At 35.7% G+C, this 23,160-nt stretch overlaps 1 protein-coding gene across 1 annotated transcript in view; it reads left to right on the top strand.

Annotated features, from left to right (window-relative positions):
• Positions 1 to 23,160, top strand: part of LOC150081798 (axotactin-like) — a 638,696-nt gene that overhangs the window by 176,666 nt on the left and 438,870 nt on the right. Inside the window, exons 11-13 of the mRNA XM_090378896.1 lie at positions 6,337 to 6,449; positions 14,590 to 14,820; positions 19,157 to 19,329. Coding sequence (XP_090235022.1) covers positions 6,337 to 6,449; positions 14,590 to 14,820; positions 19,157 to 19,329 — 517 coding nt within the window. The remainder of the gene's footprint in view (positions 1 to 6,336; positions 6,450 to 14,589; positions 14,821 to 19,156; positions 19,330 to 23,160) is intronic.

Here is a 23,160-nt window from a genome sequence, read left to right on the forward strand (position 1 = left end):
TACAGAATATAGGCATAACATCAAAATGAACAGCAGGGAACAATGGCAAAAAATATGGAGCGAGCAAACTTATAATAAACTCTATCAAATTAAGCCAGATATAAAGAAGTGGAAGTCCAGCAAAAGAGATATAAGAAAAGGAGTAATCCTTGCCAGGTTAAGGATAGGACATACATATCTTACTCATTCCTATCTACTTAGGGCTGGCTGAAGAACTGCTTCAATGTAATCAGTGCCATGTACAACAAATAGTTAAACCTTTGTTACTAGACTGTCCAGCCTTTACAAACAAAAGAAAAACAGCCTTTAAATCCGTAACTAAAATTCAAGACGCTCCTACTCTGAAAAGCATTTTAAGTGGAGAAAATAATATACAAGAGGTTTTCCACTATCTAAAATTAATAGGCTTTTATAATCAGATATAAAAAGAAAAAAGTCACTGTAAATCGATGTATACAATCAAACTCCCTCTCTCCATTAAATACGTTGTGAATAATTTCTAATAGGGCATTAATTTGAACGGCAATTGCAAGAGATCAGAGTAGAAAATGCAAAACTTTGGGAGGTGCATTATGGCCACAGAAACTGATTTGCAAACAACTAACAACAATAACCTCACTATTTTAAACAGACCTTCCTATGCACAGGTCATAAGAAATTGGCATATGATAGAGACTCAAACAGATTTCACAATTCCTCCAAAGAAATCCATTTCAGATTGGGCATGAGCACTACTTATAACATCTCAGCCAAAACATCAGGAGGAAATCATAACATCCTAGCCAAAACATCAGGAGGAAATCATAATATCCCAGCCAAAACATCAAGAGAAAATCATATCCCAACCAAAGCATCAGGAGAAAATTATAACATCCCAAACAAAACATCAGGAGAAAATTATAACATTCCAAACAAAACATCAAGAGAAACTCACCAATGCACCACTGTTTGTACCTCCCAGTGCAAAACACTCAGAAATGAAAGTCCCTCAAGAAAAACATAATGTCATAAACCAGAAGTCAACTGAATAACAAATGGAGACAAAAGCGACCAGCCAAGCAGATGAATCAGTACTAGAGGTGTTTTTGGATGAAGAGATGGATAGCAGAAAACTATACAGTAAACCCCCACTATTCGCGGTATCTGTATTCGCGATCGCCGATTTAATATAAAATGAAACCTAAAAAATGTGGATTTTAAAGTGCCGTGAATATTTTCCGCCATAAAAAAAAACATGGGCGTGGCTAAAATGATCTTTCCCGGTCAAAACAGCACTCAGTGGGTGGGGGAGAGGGGTGACAAAATCGCGAGCGTGAATGTTTCTCACTAATCCTTGTTCAGTATGTGTTATGCGCTTGTTATGGAAGGTTTCGTCGTTTGCTTTTAATTTATATGCTTATAAATTGAATAAATTTATAAATTGATATGCTTACAAAAGTAATAAATCTACCGTTTTGCAGTGTAAAACAGACTTTTTCGAGTGTGTTAACAGAAGAATGTGACTTTATTGTGGACAAGTTCTTTCTAACCCCTACAAAAATATGACTACGAATAGCAAGAGAAATGTGAAAATATCAAAGAAGGTGATGACATTGGCGAATAAAATTGAGTTATTAGATAAAATTTCTAATGGTGAAAGTGTCTCCTCAGTGGCAAAACATTATAAAAATCAATGAGTCAACGGTACGATCAATCAAGAAATCGGAAGAAAAAATCCGCCGTAGTGTCCGTGAAAACGCGCTAATTGCTTCAAAAATTTGCTCTGTAACTCGTGATGTTAAATTAGAAAAAATGGAAAAGGCTTTAAATTTGTGGGTAGAAGACCAAACTCAAAATAAAATTCCGTTAACTTCACTCATCATTCGTGAAAACGCAAAACTCCTTATCGAAAGCGAAACTCCTTAGCGAAACTGGTGATAGCACTGGCGGGATAGGTTTTTTAGCTAGCAAAGACGCTGGTTTGAAAGATTTGTTTGAAATTTCTAATAAATATTACATTTAATATTAAATTGTTTCTTATTTTCATTTCAATGCCATATGCTTGCATTTCACTATGTACTGTCTATGTACATAGTCATATTATGAAGGTACATATAATACCTACACAGACAAAATTTTAGACTAGTTTTTCTTATATATTTCATACTTTGGAACGGAACCCCTTTATTACTATGGGAGCCATAACTCAGTATTCGCGTTTTCGGTATTCGCGGCATTTCTCAGGAACGTAACCCCCGCGAATAGCGGGGGTTACGTTCCTGAGAAATGCCGCCCATGCATGCTTATAACCATGCATGCTTATAACCATGCATGGTTATAACCATGCAACCTGCAACCCATGCATGCTTATAACCATGCATGGGTTGCAGGTTGAGAAGATGAAAGAAGATATTTGTTGACATTAGACTTAAACTTCTATAGATTGTAATTTTCAGGAAATACATATGAAGGAAGGTTGTTCCAGAAAACAGAAGTTGAATGAATAAATGAGGAAGGAGAAAAGTTGGTTCTGTGAGTTTGAAGTTCAGTAAAAGGATGTTGATTGGTTGTGGCATGTGTTCGGACTGCTTTGGAAGAAAGCGAGAATTATAGAAGCCAATTCAGAAGAACAGTGCCCATGGAGGTATCTATAGAAAAGGCAGGCAGCTGAAACAGAATGTCTAGGGGACACAGAGTATAGAGACTCTGTCAGAGATGAGTCATTAATTAACCTAACTGCACTCTTTTGACTGGACTCTAGAAGCCTGAGAGAGGTTTTAGGAGCGCTGCCCCAGATGTGGGAACAGTATTCCATGGTAGGGCAATTTGCAATTTGTACAGAGTGAACAGTTGTTTGGAAGAAAAGTAATGCCGAGAGCAAAAGAGAAAATCCAGTTTTTTAGATGCAGAGAAATCAATGTTTGTAAGTGCTTATGCTAAGAGGGATTTAAGTCAGGGTAATTCCCAATAGAGTTATATGATCTTGCCTAGAAATCCGAGTATCAAAGATAAGCATAGGCGCAGAAGAATTCTTTTTATGAGATATAAGACAGGACTGAGTTTTAGAAAGATTGAAATCAACTAAGTTACCTTTGCCCCACTGGAGAATTACCTGGAAATCAGCATTTAAGGAATTGATAGTGGATATTTTTTTAGCCCACCATAAACTTTAATTAACACTTTGCACCTGTCTGACATGGTGTGTATCAGATTCGTGGTATAATTGCTGCTTATTTCACTGGATCAGACATGAATAATGATTTCTTGCAATGTTATCTTTCTTGGTGGTTTTTTGGCTGCAATTTTCTCACACATAACACTCCAACAGTTTTCATTTGGGTTCAGATCAGGACAGTTTCCAGGCCATGATAATGATAATGTAGTCTTACGTGCATTTCTTTACCTAAAGATAAACAGAACCCGATAAAACAGTCAGTGTTTGAAAGTTAAAATTAGTATACTAGAAATTGTGTTAAATGATTATGTAGTGTTGTGCTAATTTTATGTGCAGTGTGGCAAGGTACAGAGTAAACACAATTTCCTGCTCCTTGAAATATGTCTCTGGCGATGGGCAGAAGTCACCTTTAAAATTTTTATGTGGTAATCTCCATTAACAGTACCATTTGCAAAATGTATTCTGTCCATTCCTTTGCTGATTATTCATCCCCAAACTATCTGACCCAATGGAAACTTTACTTTTGATTGACTATAGTCAGGGTGATAATCTTTGTTAGATCTATGCCAAATATAGCATTTACTATCCACTCTGTGGAGCTTAAATTTGGACATTCAAATAGCACATTCTTTAGACCAAGTCAGTTGCTTTTATCCTCATGGATATTGTCAATAATGGCATCTTATGAAGCTGATATTCTTTCGGACTGCTCATCACAAGTCTTCTTCAGACAGTTCTATTACTTGCACTTACCCCATTATGTTCTTTCCACGTGGATTTTATATATGTTCCACATATACAACAATGATGGAGGCATCATAAACACTTCAACTCTGTCTTGTGCTGCAGTACTTTTCCATTTCAATCCAGTTCCAGATTTTCTTTTGGCATTTCCGGACTTGCACTTCTTTTTAAGTAACCCTGGCACACTAGTCTGGTTACAGCCAACTTTTGCAGCTATATGTTGACTAGGAAAGCCCTCCCTATTAAGAGCAATTATACTCTTCTTTGAAATTAACTGAGTGTATGCTATACCACTGCTGAATAGGAAGTGAAGCAATGATGATGTAACACCATTCTAATATTGCAAAAAGCTGATGCAATATCACACTGGTTTTATCTTATGATGTAATAGTGTCTTGAGATGACATAATTTTACCTATAGAGGAGTTATTAAGGAAATCTTTAAGAGGGTGATGCAATTTGCATGGTTACATTGTATAAGATATCGTACTTGCCAGATTACCAGCCTGAGAAAGGAACGCTTCATAAATATCTGTAAACCATCCCACAATAGGTCTTCTGTAACAACTGTCAGTTGCATCTTTACAAGGTCACTATCAAGTTTGAGGAGCAATTGAATATACGGAGGAGTTTCTATTGGGATAAATCTATCACACATTTTCAACTGGTTGGCAGTTATTCTCAATGAAGGAAATGATTTAAGTGTAGGTGGAGGCACATGCCACATGCGTAAATCCCAGAACGATAGCAAATATATAATCCCTGTCATCATTCTTACAGTAATGACGAGATGTTTCCAACTCATTAGGTTGATTAATTTATAAATTTTTAGTTGGCTGGCAAGTATTGTAAAAATATTTGTTTGGCAGATAGTGTTTGTTGTTTGCCCATTTCAGCATACAGTATTTGGCAGCAAAAATAGGTTTCATTTAGGTTGGGGTAGCTGAAGGCCATATCTCTGCAGCATATAATATTGATGGATAGACAGCCTTCTTAAGGTATCAAACTGTGATTTTTTTCTCTTAACATATAGGAGGTGCTGTTTGGATTGCCAGCATAGACTATTGATTTTCTTAAGAAACATTTATATACATTGTACAAAGCTTAATTTGGCATCAAATACTACACCTAAATCTTTGACTCACCGTAGGAATTCTTTTAGCTTCTAGTGATGGTTTCAGTATAGTTAGTGTTAGCCTATGTGAGAAGATTATCATCACAGTTTTATCCAAGTACAGGAATAAATTAAGCCATCTTAAATATTCAGCAAAACCATTAAGCTTCTGATTGATTTGAACCACTGTATTTCTGGGATTTATTGATTGGGGTAAAGGTGTGAGAAGTTTAATGTCATTGCCATACTTGTAAAAATCACCTCATCAATATAGAAATGGGATTAAGAGAGCTGTAGACCAAGTGTGAAAAGTAGACCATGCAGGATGTATTGCTCTTTAAACAGAACAATAATTTCAGGGGTTCTACAAGCACCTTGTGGGACCCCTGAAATTATTGTTCTGTTTAGAGAGATCTGTTCACAATACTGAAAATTACTGATCTATACTCCAGGAGAGATCATAGAAACTGAAGTATATTTCCACATACTGAAGGCATCTTCAGGCACATTAATTAAAGCATTGATATCTAGGCTGTTGATGGCTGAGTGAATGTCAGTGTAGACATTCACTCAGTTTGAACTGTGAGTTCAATCTTAGCCTCAAACTCATTTAGAATATTCGAGACTTAAGAGCTAGCAGATTAGTAACGATAGATCTTTGGAATAGCATAGTGTAATGTGAGATAATATTTTCTTAGATAAGATTGGTAGTAGGACTCTTTCTAGATTTTTAACAGAGTTGAAGCTGTGTTGATTGGCCTGTAATGGCTTGGCAGTGTAGGATTAGTAATTTTCAGTGGAGGAACTATTGCATAATCATTTCAGATGGAGGGAAAAACTTTGTTTGACAATATATTAAATATCAAGCAATGGATCAATTATATAATGACTCAGTCATTTCACAAAATGTGGCACGTTGTCAGCTCATGCAATTCTGATGTTTAATGAGCATGCCCTATACTTTTCCTCCAACTTCTGTTGGACATAAAGAAGCTAATACATAAGGTCAAATTTAATCTTATTCACTAAATTCAGGACATAAAATTAGGACCATGATATTCCCAAAAATTTCAATTTTGTCAATCTAAGGGATCTTACTTATTCATTGCGGAACAGAAAGCAAAAGCTAATATAATACTGGTATTAATCAGTTAATCAGAGCCATTAGTCATTTTGTGCAAGAGATGTTCAAAGGGAATGCATTTATTCAAAATTTGAACTTTGAGAAAACTGTGTCTTTATTTTTGTTTAATTTATTCAAGATGATCAGTATTTGAAATCATTTATTATTTAGTAGCAACAATAAATGCATTTTTATTCATAGGAAGGCAGAACTGAAGATTGACTACAGGTTTGTCTCACAGTCAGTCTATTCACATTCCATAGAATTTGTTGGAAGTATCATAATAGCTGGCAGCATCGAGGAACCTGATAAAGGTGGGTTTACTGTGTATCGATTTTTCATATCTAATTATCTGGGATGTTACACTGTTTATGATAAATGATTTGATTTTACTAATAGAGACAGGAAGTTTGCTTGCTTATCACTATGTAAATTTCAGCGATAAGTAACCAATTCTAGGTGATAGCTAGTCTAATTTTATATTTTGAGGCAAGCACAAGCAAGAGGAGTTTTCAGCTTCATTATTCTGGCAGCTAGTACAAGAGTGTTAAAATTAGGCCTTACAGTATTTGTAGCAGCTTGTGAATTTGGACACACAATAAATGTGTCAGTGAGCAGATAGCTTTCTCAGGATGGATCATACAAATATACTTACTTCTGTGAATCAATGTAGGGATAAGGGAGGAATGTCTATTATGTGTTATCAAACAAGCAAATCACTACTACAGCCAGTACACAAATTTACAGCAGTTTCTGATATAACAATTGATGGACATGGTTTTAATCTGAATTACTTAAATAAGTGAGTAAATTTAACACTACACTTCATTTGACAAAGGAGGAGAATTTAAGATAAGTAGATAGCTTATTATTTTAGATATCTTATAATTACATATACAGTGGATTCCGGTTATTTGGGCCACTGGTTAATCGGGGTAGCCGTTTATATGGGGCAAATCTTAAAAAACATAAACCAATCGAGAAAGTAGCCAGGGTTTGCTTTGCTTAATTGGGACAGCATGCTGTTTAATCGGGGCAGGAGACTGCAGCACTGGAGATTATCCTACAATTGTCTCCGACGGTACCATGTGGTTCAGTCAAAATTCTGGAGGTCACAACCATAAAACAATAAAAACAATTAGCAGTCACCTGTTTATTGGGCTTTTGTGTTAGTGAAATCTATCATAAACGGACAGTAAAGTCGATCTTACTGAATTTGTGATAATACCGACAGCTGGAATTCTGTGGGTTATTATGGCAAAATGTGTTTACACTTCCATGAAATCTTCAATCATATAAAAAAATTAATTTTCAGATCTTCTCTTCATTCCTATTTTTAAAGCTTTGTAACTCGTTACTCCGTTCTCACTTGCGTGTATTGTGTTACTTGCAATTTGTGTGTGACATGTTCTTTGTTATTGATTGCTTATCTTTTTACCGTTTGTTTTAAATTTTAACCCCCACCCACAAATGTCAGTGAACAGAAATATCAACTAGTTCGTATGTACATATTACAGTACGTATTAATTATTTTGATTATCATGTATATTGACGCCTCCGTAGCCAGGTGGATAGGAGCAGCAGTGCGTAGCACACGCTTCTTGATTAGACCGGGGTTCAAGCCCGTCACCACCAAATACGAAGGATCCGGAAAGGTCAGGGAATGACCACCGCATTTCCTGGAGCAATATGGCCTTAGTTGCTAATGCTCCTAAAAACCAAATAACAAACAACAACAAAAAAACATCGTGTATATTCTTCCGATTTTCACGTATCATTTAATTTTTTAATTGGTAAGGTAATAAAGGGTAAATTTGTGCTTAATATATCTTTGCTTTTATAGCCTGTGGATAATATTCCTCCTATTTTCGCTAATAAGAATCACTGTTTAATAGAATTAAAATTCAGTTCACAAACATGATCACAATGACCGGCACTTACTGCACATCGTATAGTGAACGGTACTTTACTATGTTGAGTTCGGTGTAACGTGATTATGACAGGGTACATTGTATTTTTAACTATTTACGTGAAACTTCGGATAATTGGGGCAGCCGCTTAATCGGGCCAAAATACACTAGTCCCGATGTGTCCCAAATAACTGGAATGGACTGTATTTAAAAAAAATTCAGATTTTAAAAGTACATTTATTCATTTCTAAGTCATTCATTATTATTAATCATTCATCATTTCTAAGTCATTCATTATTATTAATCATTCATCATCATTTCTAAGTTATTCATTATTATTAATCCTTCATCATTTCTAAGTCATTCATTATTATTAATCATTCATCATTTCTAAGTCATTCATTATTATTAATCATTCATCATTTCTAAGTCATTCATTATTATTAATCATTCATCATTTCTAAGTCATTCATTATTATTAATCATTCATCATTTCTAAGTCATTCATTTCTAAATCATTCATTATTTGTTTATTCCGAGTAGATACGTGATGAAGCTAAAAGATACAGTTATTAATGCAGCAATGAATACTTGTGAAATAAGCACACTAGGATCATAATTTAGATCATAATAGGATCATCCCTTCAAGTCTACCTTGACTGGCTTGACAGCAGTCAAGCAACTGACCAAAGATCATATATGAGAGTCACATGTGGTTGATGGCCGTGGTGAGTGTGCACTAAATGTTAGCTCTTAAAGGCTATGCCAGTTGACAGCCATCATGGGTAACCATGTTCACTCTGAGACAAGAAACTGTGCCTTTCATGGACCCATCAGCGCTAACACTATACCAGTGACACGTGGAAATCTGTTGCCTGGTCAAACTGGATGAATCCTGTTTCCAAATGTGTTGTGCTGATGGACGTATCTGCATATGGAGAAAGCAACATGAGGCCATGGCACTTGGATACACTCTGCTTTCAGCAGGCTTGGAGGCCATGTTATGGTTTGGTTCTGTTAATCAATGGATCAGTGGGAATGCCTACCTTTCTATCATCACTGACCAAGTACATCCCTTCATGATGACAGTGTATCCAAACAACTCCTGCATCTATCAACAAGACAATGCATCATGTCACAATGCCTGGCAGGTTGTTAACTGGTTTCAGAAACATGACAGTGAATTTGCAATTCTTCTATGGCTACAAAACGTGTCAGATTTCAACCAATTGAGTACATTTGGAATCTACTGGAAAAGGACATTCAATGCTACGACATTCAATGCCATCCACCTGACGATGTGCATCATACAATGCATTGTATGATGCATTGGTAGCACTAACACTGGAAACCCTGCAACACCTTGTGAAGTCCATGGGTTGTTGATGATTTTGCATGAATTGCTAATGCAAAGCTAACTCTGTGTATACATTAAGGTATTATATATGTTATGGAGTTTGTGGTTCCCTCTTTTGTAAATAAAAAAAGAAAACTATCAAAGTTATTCAAAAAAAGGAAAAACACAGATATTTATATCTTGTCAGACACAAAGAAACTGTCAGACCTTTGCTGTAGATGATAACCTGTAACTTAAAAAAAATTGTCTTCTGAGGAGACAATTTTTAATCTTTGCAGCCTAATCTTTTGAATTAGTAATACTATGGCCTCTGTAGCCGAGTGGTCAGGAGCAGGAGTGCAGTAGCACACGCTCTTTGAGTAGATCGGGGTTCAAGCCCCTGACTGATAAATACGGTTGATCTGCCAACTCACACTGGACCAGCATGGCAGATTATGGTCCATTTCCCTTAGCATGAATTGTTGAGGAGGCTTCCATCCTGCAATGGGTTGATAATGGCTGCAGTTTACCTTTTTTTTTGTTTTATGGCAAACTCTTCTGTATCAAATTTCATTGGTAACAAATCAAAGGATTACTTACCAGCAAAATCCTTTTATTAGCCTATGGAGGTTAAAGTACCTAACCTACTCTTATTTGTAATTAGAATACTTGTATTCCATAGCTTATGGTGTAAATCTGTATTGTTTTAAATGCAAGAAATTGGATCTTTGATATGAACAGAATAATCAGTTCACATCATATTTCTTTCTGCTGTATAAAATACATTTCGGTAATCATCATGAGATGCTTACCGACTTCCTAGCCACAAAATTCTTTTGTGGCCAGTAAGAGTCTGTTTTTCATAGCCAACCTTTTTTTTCCCCCCCACAGAAAACTCCTTATGCAGTGGTATTTGATCTTAACCAGCAGCATAGCTGCCAACACTCAGGATTTATAAAGGAGACTATTTTTTGACCCCATTCTCCTGCTTTATTATTATATTTAGAATTTTTAAAATATTTCTGTGAAATTTTGCTTGAAATTTCATTATTCAGCTATAGTAAATAAATTGGTCATTATTTGTACTGTAACAAACAATACATGAAATGTGTGAAATGAAATGAAGTGTTGCACATCATAGAATATAAGATATAAATCTTTGCTAGATAAAATGTTGAACCCTAATTTTTTTTTTTTTTTTAATATGTTGAAGCTAAATCTAGTGTCCTTCAGTAAGATTCCAAACAAATGTGATGTACTGTTTAAGAAGACACTGGCATTATTACATTGGCATTTGTTGCAAGCAGACATGCCTATTGCAGCTCTTCATAGTGACAGCAAAGAAATATAGATAAAAGAGAGGATTAGAGCAGGATTAGTGAAGTAGAGCAGGGTTTCAAAGGTTATTTGGTATATTGTAAAGTTTATTTTCATGTTTTTTTTCCTGTAATAGTTTGATTTTTTTTAATATTATAAATATGATTTTTTTTGAAAGTTTTTTTCTTTTATTAATAATTAGTAAATTTTATAATGGTTATTACAATATCTGCATTGAACACTTCGTCAGAGGGTACCATGACTCATAACGGAAATAGCTGATGATGATTCCCGGGTGAGTCTTGATTTTATGCTTTGCAGAACCTGTGGTATGTATTCCAAGGTCGACTTAGTGGATAATCCTAGCTCGTTTTGAGATTCTTTTCTTTGTCACCATTGCACTGATCTTAAGTTAAAATTTGGTGCATTGCTAGAACAATTTGAGTCACTGAAAAAATGGGTGCTTGCCTTCAAGAATAATGTATCTGGGAGCTCATCAGGGACTCAAGACTAGTAACCTACCAAGTGATGCACTCCTGATTTGGATCCCAGAGCAGAATAACCAAGTGCAAACTACTGTGATTCAAAAGGATTTAATTTTATTAGGAGATTCCATTATCAGGGAAAGGGGAAGTATTTTTTGTAATAAGAATAGGTGGACTAGAATAGGTGGACCAGACCAGGGTATGTCTTGCCAGGAGCAACTATTAATGATGTCACCAATAGACTATCAGATTTTAAGGAAGGTAAAGAGAATATTATTTTTCATGTGAGGTTTTCAACTGCAAAATGGGTTCCATGGAGTGCATCCTTCAGTAGGCTGAAGAGGTGATAGTTGGAAGGTGCAAGATCTGGGCTATGAGAAGGGTGAGGAAGAACAGTGTTGTAAAGTTTTGCGATTTCCTTCATTGGGCACAGACATTAAGCATACATGATCTGATGATTTGTTAGAATATTTTGTCCACGTGGGGGACAAAATATTTAAATCAGCTAGATGATTGCTATTTGTATCAACATGTCAGGGAAAATACTAGAGAAAAGAATACTCTAGACTTCATCATTACCCATGAACCACTGCAAGATCATCTAGACAAGACAGCAGTAATAGTTAAGACACACAGCATGGGTTTGTTAAAGGGAGGTCTTTTCTGACCAAATACTGTTGCACATGAAAGACTGCTGTACAAATTGGAGAGGTGTGGCATTAAGGGTAAGTTGCTACAATGGATAAAGGGATGGTTGAGTGGGAGATGACAGAGAGTGGTAATCAATGGACACTGCTCTTTGTGGAAAAATGTTATTAGTGGAGTGCCCCAGGGTTCGGTGTTGGGCCCATTGTTGTTTTGTATATTTATCAGTGATATTGATGAAGGTATATCGGGTTTAATGTCCAAGTTTGCAGATGATACAAAGGTTGGCAGGGTTGTTAACGACAGTAAAGACAGTATGCTACTCCAACTGGATCTAGATAAGTTGTGAAAATGGGCTGAGAAGTGGCAACTGAAGTTTAACATTGACAAATGCAAAGTACTGCATATGGGTAGCAATAACTGAAGAGAAACTTACCATGTGGTACTACACTCAGGGAAGTGGAAAGTGAAAAGGACCTGGGGTAATTGTGAATTCGGATATGAAGTTTGCTGAGCAGTGCAGACAGGCTGCCAGGGCAGGTCATGGAGTCTTGTCAATGATATATAGGAATTTTGCTAGCAGGGACAGGGAGGTGATTATCCTGTTATACAAGGCAATAGTCAGACCACACCTAGAGTACTATGTACAGGTCTCATTTTAGGAAGGATGTAAAGTTGCTAGAAAGAGTACAAAGAAGGGCAAGATTGGTGGGGGGAACAATGGGGTGCTCTTACCAAGAAAGGCTTAAGTTCTGCAAATTGCACTGCCTGGAGAGTAGGCACCTGTGAGGTGATATGCCTCTGCTAATGCTAATATCACTTTTTGTGCCTTTAAAAGGTATCTGCTCTACAACATCACCAACTTTTGCCCTTGGCAGACATACCCTGGTCCCATTCTACCTATCCTTTCTGTACAATATATTTCCCATTTCCCTGACAGCTGAGTCTCCTACAATAACTAGCTCCTGTGAGACCAGCACATTCATCCCTGAAGGTTTCTGCTGTGTTACCTGGTGCACAAGAGTGAGGTCTTGCATTGAGTTGGGCAGCTGAGAGCTTGATGGGTCCCCCACTTTAATTCCTTTGAGGGCATCTACCTGACTCTTGAAGCTCTTATAGCTGCCCATCAGAACGCTGAGTTGGCACCTAATTTCTTTACATTCTGTGCACCTAGCATGCACAAAGACATCCTCCATGGCTAGATCATGTCCTGTTCGAGAGAAAGAGAGAGAGAGATCCGCAAACCCATTGCATTTTACACAGTTTTTTAGACTCTCATGCATTGGAGAATTGCCCCTTCAGTTCCCTCCCGACCACAGCACTTTCTCTACTTTGTGCACATTTCTTTTCTGCTCTAGTCTGGGGCATTATTTCTGTTTAAATACAATTTGATTAACAATAAAAATTAAAAGGATTTATAAATTTAATTGATTAATTGCTAATACTATACTAAGCTAACAGATTCCTACTACAGTGCTACGTATTATGCTATCTAGTTTTACGTTTTAACTTATGCTATCAAGTTCAAGATATATGTTACGCTATTCCGTATCGATACTACACAATGGCGGTAAGTTTTGAACAGTACAGGTTTTACTGATACCAAGTAATAACCTACAAAATCTCTATCTAAGTTCAAAATAAACTAAGTATCATAACTAGGAATATAAAGCTACTTCTAGAAAATAAATTAATATGCCAATTAAGTCAATGAAATGGTTAAAATTTAAGAAAAACTTCCCTATTAGCTGGAGCCATAAAAACTTCACCCGCATAGAGCTAATCTCATAATACTGAAACCTTCAAATGCAAATTCTTTGACAGGAATATTTTGCGAGTCACTCATGATCTGGATGTTGGAAATAATTTCAACATTGTTTACTTAGATTTCAACAAAGCATCATCTCATCCCATGTGGAAATGAGCTTTCCCTGTAATTGCTATGGCTCATAGCAATTACAGGGAAAGCTCCTTAGATGAATTTCACAGGGAAAATCCTTAGATGAATTGCAGAATAGCTGCTGGGCAGGAGGCAGACGATTGTGATTAACAGATCAGAAAAGTGCAAACTATATTTTAATGCAGTAAAATCCAAGGTCTTGCACTGGGGTAATAGCAACCTTAAAATAACTTACCGACTTGGTGTGGTTGAATTAAAAACAGTAGAGGAATAAAGAGATATGGGAGTTATGTTGCATGTTTACACTGGATAACTTCATCTGATCACAGTTGGATATAAAATTATCCAGTGTAGAAACTGTGGCAAGGAGGCTCCATGGTGTCATCCCTCATAATTTATTAAATATTTGCTTGTGCAGATAGGGAGGTTATAATCCCACTGTATAAGACAGTTATAAGATGGCATGATGTGCCCAGGCATTTTTAAAATTTTTTTTTGGCCCAAGGCTTCCTTGCAGCATCTGGCTAATACTAATATTTAATAATTTGTGAAGTGTCAAGAATTATTAAATATTAGGAAATAAATAGTTTAATTTTATTAATATAGTTTCTATTGTTATTCACATTTGACCAAGGACTAAATTAGAACAAATTATTGCTACTAAACCAACAATAATACTACTCAAAACAGTTAAGAGGATAAGCAGATAAGTGGAAAAGTTAAGAGGATAAACCATTTAGCATAGTAAATGAAAAACTAGTTTGTATAGTTCTCTGGGAATATATAAAAATATTCTTTGATGGCTAATTCATGTTAATAAACATCACCTATAATAAAATGTAACCTTTATTTTCTGTTTAGGTTTAATTGGCTGTATGCGAGATATTTACCAAGCAGGAATATGGATCGATCCTAGAGCTCTAATCGGTTCACAGAGTGCTGTTGGAAAAGTTTCCTTAGATAACTGCCAACTGGTTAATCCTTGTGACAGTCCTAATGCTTGTGAACATGGAGGAACCTGCTTTGTTGAGAATGAAAATATATTCTGCAACTGCTCAGGAACTGGATACAGTGGAAAAACCTGTCACTTCTGTGAGTCTATATGCTCAAATTTCGGATTAATGTATGAGGAGTGGTATGAAAGTAATGCCTCCTATTTTTTTTCCACGGGAAATTTAATTCCTAAAACTGTGCCCTTTAAAAACATCAATTAATCCTCAATCATAAAACACACTGTTATTTTTCCACAAAATCACCATTTTCTATGCACTTCTGCCATCTCTGAGTCAGATGCTGTATTCCAATCCTGTAAAAGTCCTTACTCTTGCTCTGGAGGGCTTCATGAACACTGTGTTTGAGCTGGTCTTCAACTGCAAAATGGGTTCTGTGGAGTGCATCCTTCAGTAGGCTGAAGAGGTGATAGTTGGAAGGTGCAAGATCTGGGCTATGAGAAGGGTGAGGAAGAACAGTGTTGTAAAGTTTTGCAATGGCTTTCATTGTGCACAGATTGGTGTGGGGACATGCATTGTCATGGAGAAGGAGAATCTCATGCAGTGACCTCCACCATGTGCAGACTGGTGTGGGGTCATGCATTGTCATGGAGAAGAAGAACCTCATTAAGATTTTTGTCCGGTCAAACTCTATAGATGTGAGCTTTCAACATTTTCGATGTTTCCACATATCAATCTAAGTTGATTGTGGTGCCATGAAGTCCACAAGCAAGACCCCCATCTTTGTCCCAAAACTGCCACCATGACTTTACTGACAGAAGGCTGTCTTTTAAACTTCTTCTTCTTGCACAGTGAATTTTGATGGTGCCACTCCATTGACTGTCTCATCTTTTCAGGGTCATAATGAAATAATGAATTCACAGGTGATGAAACCTGGGTCCGCACCCAGGTTTCATCACCTGTGACTATGCGTGAAAGAAAAACCTCTCCTTCACTCTCGTAGCACTGGTGAAGTTCCATACAGAACTTTCTTGGCTTCTTGCTCATGTATCAGCATTTTCGGAACCCACCGGGCACAAACCTTGTAGCCTAGTTCCTTTATGATGGTTATCACAGCAGATTTCCTCATAACTACTGCATCACACAGTTCGTGTGATGCAGTAGGTATGATGTGGTGATCCTCTTTGATCAGCATGTCGATCGGGCTCTTGCTGCCTGTTGTCACTGAAGTTATTGGCCGGCCACTTTGGGGCTTGTCAACAATGTCACTTTTCCCACTCTTAAAGTGTCTTACCCAACATCTAAACAACATAAACATTTTTGATATGTGTATGGATTTTGATAGGCATCACTTCTTCCTTGGTAAGAAATTCAGTCACCACTCTTTGCTTGATACGTATATCTGTAACATTCACCATTTTTAGATGATCACAACACCTCTCAGTATGGTGAAATTAGAGGCCTCTAATTGACCACTCAGTGACATATGAAATGATCTATGGCACCACATTTGAAAGCAAAAAATTAGGAGGCATTACTTTCATACTAGTCTTTGTATGTAAAAAAGAACATCCTTTAAAATGAATGCACCTGTTTTCCATTTTTTTTTTTTTTTTTTTTTTGTGATTATCCCAAATATGAAAGATGGGTGAAACTTAGTTAATAATGACTATTAACTTTATTAACTAGTGTGACTTGAATTTCTCTCTTTTATGATTTTTAGGAAACTTACCAAAGAAGGTCATCACAAAAGAAATAAATGAAGATTGAAGAAAAATGGTTATATGAGTTTAGAGAATGAATGAACTGAAATGGCTTCCAACTAGTTTGACTGTATTTACTGGCATGGAAGAAATGATTTGTAATAAGAAATGGAGTGGCTTTGTAAGGAGTGGGGGATCCTTTATTGACTTGACTAATGCCTTTTTGATAGAGTTAAGGAATTCTAGAGAGGTATTGGTGATTTCTATAGTTATCAGTTGCCAATTGTTTATTGCAATCCAGTGATCTCTGTGCTAATTGATAAACCTTTCACCAACTGCAAATAGTTTAGTTTAGTTACACATCTAGTTTTTTTCTAAATTCATGATGATACAGGCATAAGTATTTCTTTTTTGCCTTGCAGATTGTAAGCAGAGTATAGAATAGAAAATCTTCTGAGCTGCCACAGTTATAGAGGGGAGAATCAAACAGATTAAACATATCAAGTTTAGCATGAAGAGAAACATGGCCAGTAAGAAGTAAAAAAGTATGGAGACTCAGACTGAACCATTTTAGAACAGACTTTTTAAGATAAAGGACACAGATGGAATAAAATTTTTTATGACTATACCTTTGGAAAGAGAAGACCACCGATCTTTCAGAGTTTAACTAGGTGGTTCCAGCAATGAGTGTTTTCAGTTTTAGGATCACAGTGGATATTAGCGGTTATGTCTAAAAAGTCAACGAATGATGTGTAAGATAATAGCAGAAACCTCAATAAGCAATTTGGAAGGCCGGAGGTAGGCAACCATTTAAAGCCTGTAGCGCAGTTATAAAGATAGTACGACAGGAATGACTTATCATTAAGAGCATACATCTTTGGATAGAGGAGAGTTTCTCTTGGATAGCAACCTTCTTAGTATACCAAAACCAGGCACCAGTACCATAGGTACAAATTGGAACAAATACCACTTTATACAAAAAACAAAGGGTATGGTGGTTAATACTCCTCCAGGGCCATCAGAAGCAAAAATGGATTTTTAGTCATATTCCACCATTTAAGCTGATAAGCTCTTCTGCTAGGGCACTTACGAAGTATTATATTTCCAAAGACCACATGGATTAATTTATGGCTTCAGGGACTCTGCCTTGCTTTGGGTGGAAAATATTATTAGTGTGGCCCACCCTAGAAGGAATCATATAGAGATTCTGTAGAGATAAAATGCATTTGAACAAAGTTGGAGCAAGGGCCTCAATTAGTGTCATTAAAGAGCTTAAGGGCTCGGGGGGGGGGGTTAATGCAGATATCCATTTATTTGATGATATGGGTAAAAGTAGTGCTTGCGCACATCTCAAGAGTTCTTGAATGAGCACAAATGAAAAATAAAAACCAACGTTGCTGTTGCTTCTGATATCAGACGAATGTACTGACAACAACATTCTAAACAAATGGGAAGAATGCTAGGGCAGCAGAATAAATAACTTTAAGGGATGTGTCAGCATAGTAAACAATACAAAACACTTAGTCTGAAGTGTTTTGATAGTTCATGAGTTCAAATGAGCTTGAACTCCTTGATTTCCATAGAACTGGCCTCTATTAGAAAAGTCTCTATTTGGGGGCCCACACACACACATACACTCTCAGGGGAAGGATTTTGAATGGATTGAATAAGCTAAATGCTAATGGCATCCTGCTCTTGCTCAGATAATAAACATGAGGGGGAGCATAAATTTAGATTGAGGAAGATTGATTGCAAAATAGATAGCATGTGTATTGAAGATTAGGGGAGTTACATTGAAAAATAAAAACAGATTTTTGCCTCTATCTCATTTTCTTCATAGGTAGGTAGATATTTATTGAACACCCCTTGTATTATCCTACTTTTAACTAATACTGTCATCATGGGTGCCAGCAGGATATTTTGCAAGGTGGTGCATGTGGGAATAAATTTTTTGTTCACCAAATTTTCGAATACATAAAGTATCTTATGTTTCAATAAATTAATGAAAATATTAAAAATTGTGTATTACTTCGAAATCCAAAGGTGGTGCACTTGCACCACCTTGCACCTTGCTGCCAGTACCCATGACTGCCATATATATTTGCTTGATCCCAAGTACACCCAGCAGGTCTTGCAGTTCCCAACATTTCATTTTGCTTTCTGGGCTGCTGCATGTCCATATAGAAGTGGAAGAATCACTTTCACTTGTGCTTACATCTACTATCAATCTATTAGATTGTGTATCTTCCTCCCCAAAAAGTTGTCTGTTGCTTGAACTGTGTAGCAATATTTGAACCAAAATAGGCTATAATGTGGAGACATTATAGCCTAGAGACAGCTTTAGTTCACAACCTAGTCATAGTAATCCATTTTATGAAGTATTTTTTGTCAGTTGTTAGCCCTGTTCCAACTTATCTCAATTCTGCCAACAGTCTCGTGAGTCAAATTATTAAGGGTACCTTTGCAATTTCCTCTATCAGTTTCTACTGGTAACATGCAATAGGAATTATTAGTGGTGGTCTACCTGGCTTGGGATGAATGGTCACATCACCTTCTCTTTTCTACTGGCATCTGATGTTTCCAGTAATCAGTTGTGCATGTCCCACTCTTTCTGTTATTTGGAAAAATGTGGTGTTGAGAAGGGAGAAGCCACGAGTAGAGCAGTGGGTATGCTGTCAAAGAAAACTGTTCATGATAATTCAGAATTTTTTTTCCCTAAATAATTGGAATAGATATTCCAAATTCTACTTTATTTATTTTGTACCATTTTTACAGCTATGCACAAGAGAACCTGTGAAGAACTTTATCTGGTAGGATACCGGAAATCTGGAGTGTATAAAATTGATATTGATCGGAATGGACCATTACCCCCTGCTCATGTATTCTGTGAAATGAATAATGGTGACTCCATTGTGACTAGAGTAGAAAATAACATCCCTATGGAGATGGTATGATCATATTTACTATATTCCAAAAATATTTTTTGGCAGCATAGATACTTAAAAGTACATCCAAAAAATTTGATTGATCCATTTTAAATAACAGTTGTTATAAATGAAACACTTTGCTATTGTTTAACATTAATGTGAAATGAAATGATGCTGAGAATAACAGTAAACTTAACCCATACCATTTTACTCTATTTTACAAGAAATGTTTTAATTCATATTAAGAGCATACATAAATCATACAGCTTACAATGTTTTGAACTAGATTTTCTTTAGCAGTTATTCTCAAACATTTCTTATTGAATGTACCCTTGAAGTTAAAAAATGATATATCCATAGAACTGCTTAAAGTATGATTGCCATTGGTCTCATTGCAGTTTCATAATCTAATGCCACCCCTTTAAGGAGTGCACTGCTTACCCAAGCACTGTGGTACCCTGATTGAGAAACACTTCTCACAACTCTTCCTCTAGCAAAAATTCATAACACAAAAAAAAAGTAGGTAATAAAGAGCCAAAGTTCAAATGAACAAAGGGACATGGGTTGTCTTTTGTTGGTTAGTTTCATGCAGCATACATTGAATACATAAATATGCAATTGTTTCACTCACAGTTATTTTTTATCTCCAAGTTTATCAATATCAAAAGATCATAAAGTGGATGTTCATAAATCATAAATTAGATGTTGCTATATAAAACATACACCTTGTTATGTAATATGTGCGATTCAAAACTTCGGAAACCAAGACTTATTTATTACATATATAATAATTAATATTTTTTTGCCAAATTATTATCTTGTAATGGCACAAAAGAATATTATTGTGTATTTTGGTACTAATTTTATTAAGCCTGATTGAACAGAAGATTAACTTGAGGCATGAAGCAATGTTGAGAAAAAGTCAAGGGTTAGAGCCAATTTGAAGGTGTCTGGAAATTTTGCCACTCATGACAGGAGAGAATACATTATGAGAACCTTGTCAGTTAGTTGGAATTTTGAAGAGATTTATGCAGGGCTCGTGAGATAGAATTTTCCTCGGCATGGGTGTACTATTCACAGGAAGGATTGTTTTTACAGTGATAGGATACACTTATATAGAAGAGGTGCAAGAATATTTGCTGATTCTATCAAGACAGTGTTAGGTGGGTCAGAAAACTGCTAGTTTGAGGAGGTAGAGGTATGCACACTGATGGATTAATGGCAGCCATAAATAGAATTTAAATTGACTCTTGTGGTATTTCTATTGGGACATGAAGCAATCCAGAAAGCAAGGTGTGGGTTCCTTATGATATTATTGCTTTTCTTTAAGTACTAAGTATTTTTTTTTATGTGAAAACATATATAGTGGCACCTGACAATGGAATGTAACAAAAATGCAAGATGAAAAAATAAATTGTTGACAAATATTTGTATTGTTTGCAATCATCGTATTACAAATATTTATATTGTTTGCAGTCATCGTATTACAAATATTTGTATTGTTGTGGTTAAATGACAAATATTTGTATTGTTGTAATCATACTTCTTGCAGTAATAATTGCAGAAAGTATGATTGTGACACAATACTATTAAATAAATGGCTACAATTGTACTTCCTGATTAGGCTTTTGGCTTGGATTTCACTGACCTCTTCTAAGTCAAGGTTGTTTTCATATAAAACATCTTTCATATGGAATTGTACGGGTACACATGGGTTTTTTTTTTAGATATGTGCAAGGTAAAAGTATCTGCAAATTAAAACTATAACCTTTCTTGCCTGGCAGCAGTACACCACATTATTGAGAAGATAATTGTTACTCTCCATTCCGGAAGTGAAACTATTATGTTAATAGAGAGAAAAAATCTTTCCAGAGAACAGTTAACCTTCCATCACTCATGCCTTAACATGTCTTACCTAAGGCACTCACATAGTGTCTGTGATCCTCTTTTGTTTTAATTATAAAAATTTATTTTTAGCTTTCATGCAATTGAAAATGATGATCTATTAATTATGATTTGCTAAACTTAACTAAAAATATATAGAAAATGAATGAGAGAAGCCAATAATAAAGAAAGTTTTTATTGTATTTTTTGGAAGTTTCAAGGTCTCTCATCCCCATATTGAAAACCCAGACACCTGTGTGGCATCTGGCAGATGCAATATGAATGTCTGTATATTTTTTGTTAGCTGTTCACATTTAGCTACTGAAACTGAAGCTTTATGACAAGATTAGACACTTGTTATTGGTGTCTCAAAGATGCTAAGTGGGAATGGGAATTGCCTAGAAAAAAGATAGACCCTTTTGCTTGCCTGGCAACGTTTAAATAAAAAAATTAAAAATAATAAAAAAAAAATAAATAAAATATCAAAATGAAAACAGAAAATACTGTATAACTAGTTAGAGAATATTGGTCAGCAAAGGTACACAAGAAGATTTCATTTTATTAAAAAAAAAAAATAGCCAGAAATATAAAAAAGTGGCATCTCTCAGATGCCATACTATCAACAGAAGGTTAAAAAAGACAGAAAGATTCTGTGTAATGGCTGCACTCTTAAAACCTGATATATTTCTAAATGACAGCTGCTTAATTGCTATGGTGACCATATGAGCTCCAAGCAGACATAGTTCTGAAATGTTTGTTTTCAAAGGAACAATGTGTTACGAATTCTAAACAAGATTATTTCTAATGGTAAAATACCAAAATTTTACTAGATTGCATTGTCATTTTTTTTAAATAAAAGAATTCTTTTAGTTAAGTTCAGCATAATAATTTTTCAGTTTAGATTTCTGATCCAGATAGTTAACAAATAACAGCTTCAGAATGCAAGTGCAAAGTTACCGCCCATTATGTTAAACCGCTAACTAAAGGTGTCCACTGATTAAAACTGGCAATGTTAAATATCTAGAAATGATTCAACAGTGATTTCGAATACATAACCATTTTAGATTCTTAGAATACTGTATCATTAAATGAACAGTCATGAAGAATCTCTTTAGTTACACTGACAGAAACCTTATCCTTTACTTTAAAACATTGCTGAATGTTGTTTAATTTAATTCTATGTCTCCCTTTCAAACACTTTTTGTCAATGTCTTTAATGTGCTGAATTTGTTTCAATCTGTATTTCGAGATTGCTCTTAACTATTAGAAAATGTCTTACCGGTGTTTAAACCTCTTCCAAACAGCAACTTGATTTGGTCATCTGTACCTATTTATTAATCCTTTGCCTCTGATGGAAATGAAACTTTACTTTTATAAAGCATCAGCTTACAGTTGAATGTTCAAATTCAATGGTTCTGAAGCCCTTTTAAATGAAGCGTTGGTTCTTGCCTACTGGCATGTCAACAAATAAAGAGCTCATCCTTACAAACAAAACTGGCCGACCGGGCTAGCCGAGTGGGTAAAGTACCTGCCCGGCAACCCAAAGGTCGCGGGTTCGATTCCCGCCTCGGGCTTGGATCAAAGTACTGCAAAAACCTTTGGAGGTGCAATATGGCCACAGAAGCCGATGCGCCAACAACTACCAAATCAAAAAAAAAAAAAAAAACAAACAAAACTGAATAATTAAACTTTATTTAATGTATTCCCAGCATAGCTTTTATTTACTTTGGATTTCATTTAATTTCTAGAAATTTTTCATATATAATCACACTGAATATACACAACATGAACACGTAAAAAAAAATTAGTTACAGCACCACTGCCTAGTATTGCTAACTCTTTTTAAAGTCATTCTCACTTCTTTTGTCCTTTTCTATATTCCAAAAGTTTACATCTTGCATATCACATTGCATCTTGATTCCGTTCAGAAGAGGGCAATTAGGTTAATTAATGACTCCTCTCTAACAG

The sequence above is a fragment of the Mastigoproctus giganteus genome, chromosome 8 (genome assembly GCF_048544385.1).
Source record: "Mastigoproctus giganteus isolate SK-2022 chromosome 8, ASM4854438v1, whole genome shotgun sequence".
Lineage (NCBI taxonomy): Eukaryota > Metazoa > Arthropoda > Arachnida > Uropygi > Thelyphonidae > Mastigoproctus > Mastigoproctus giganteus.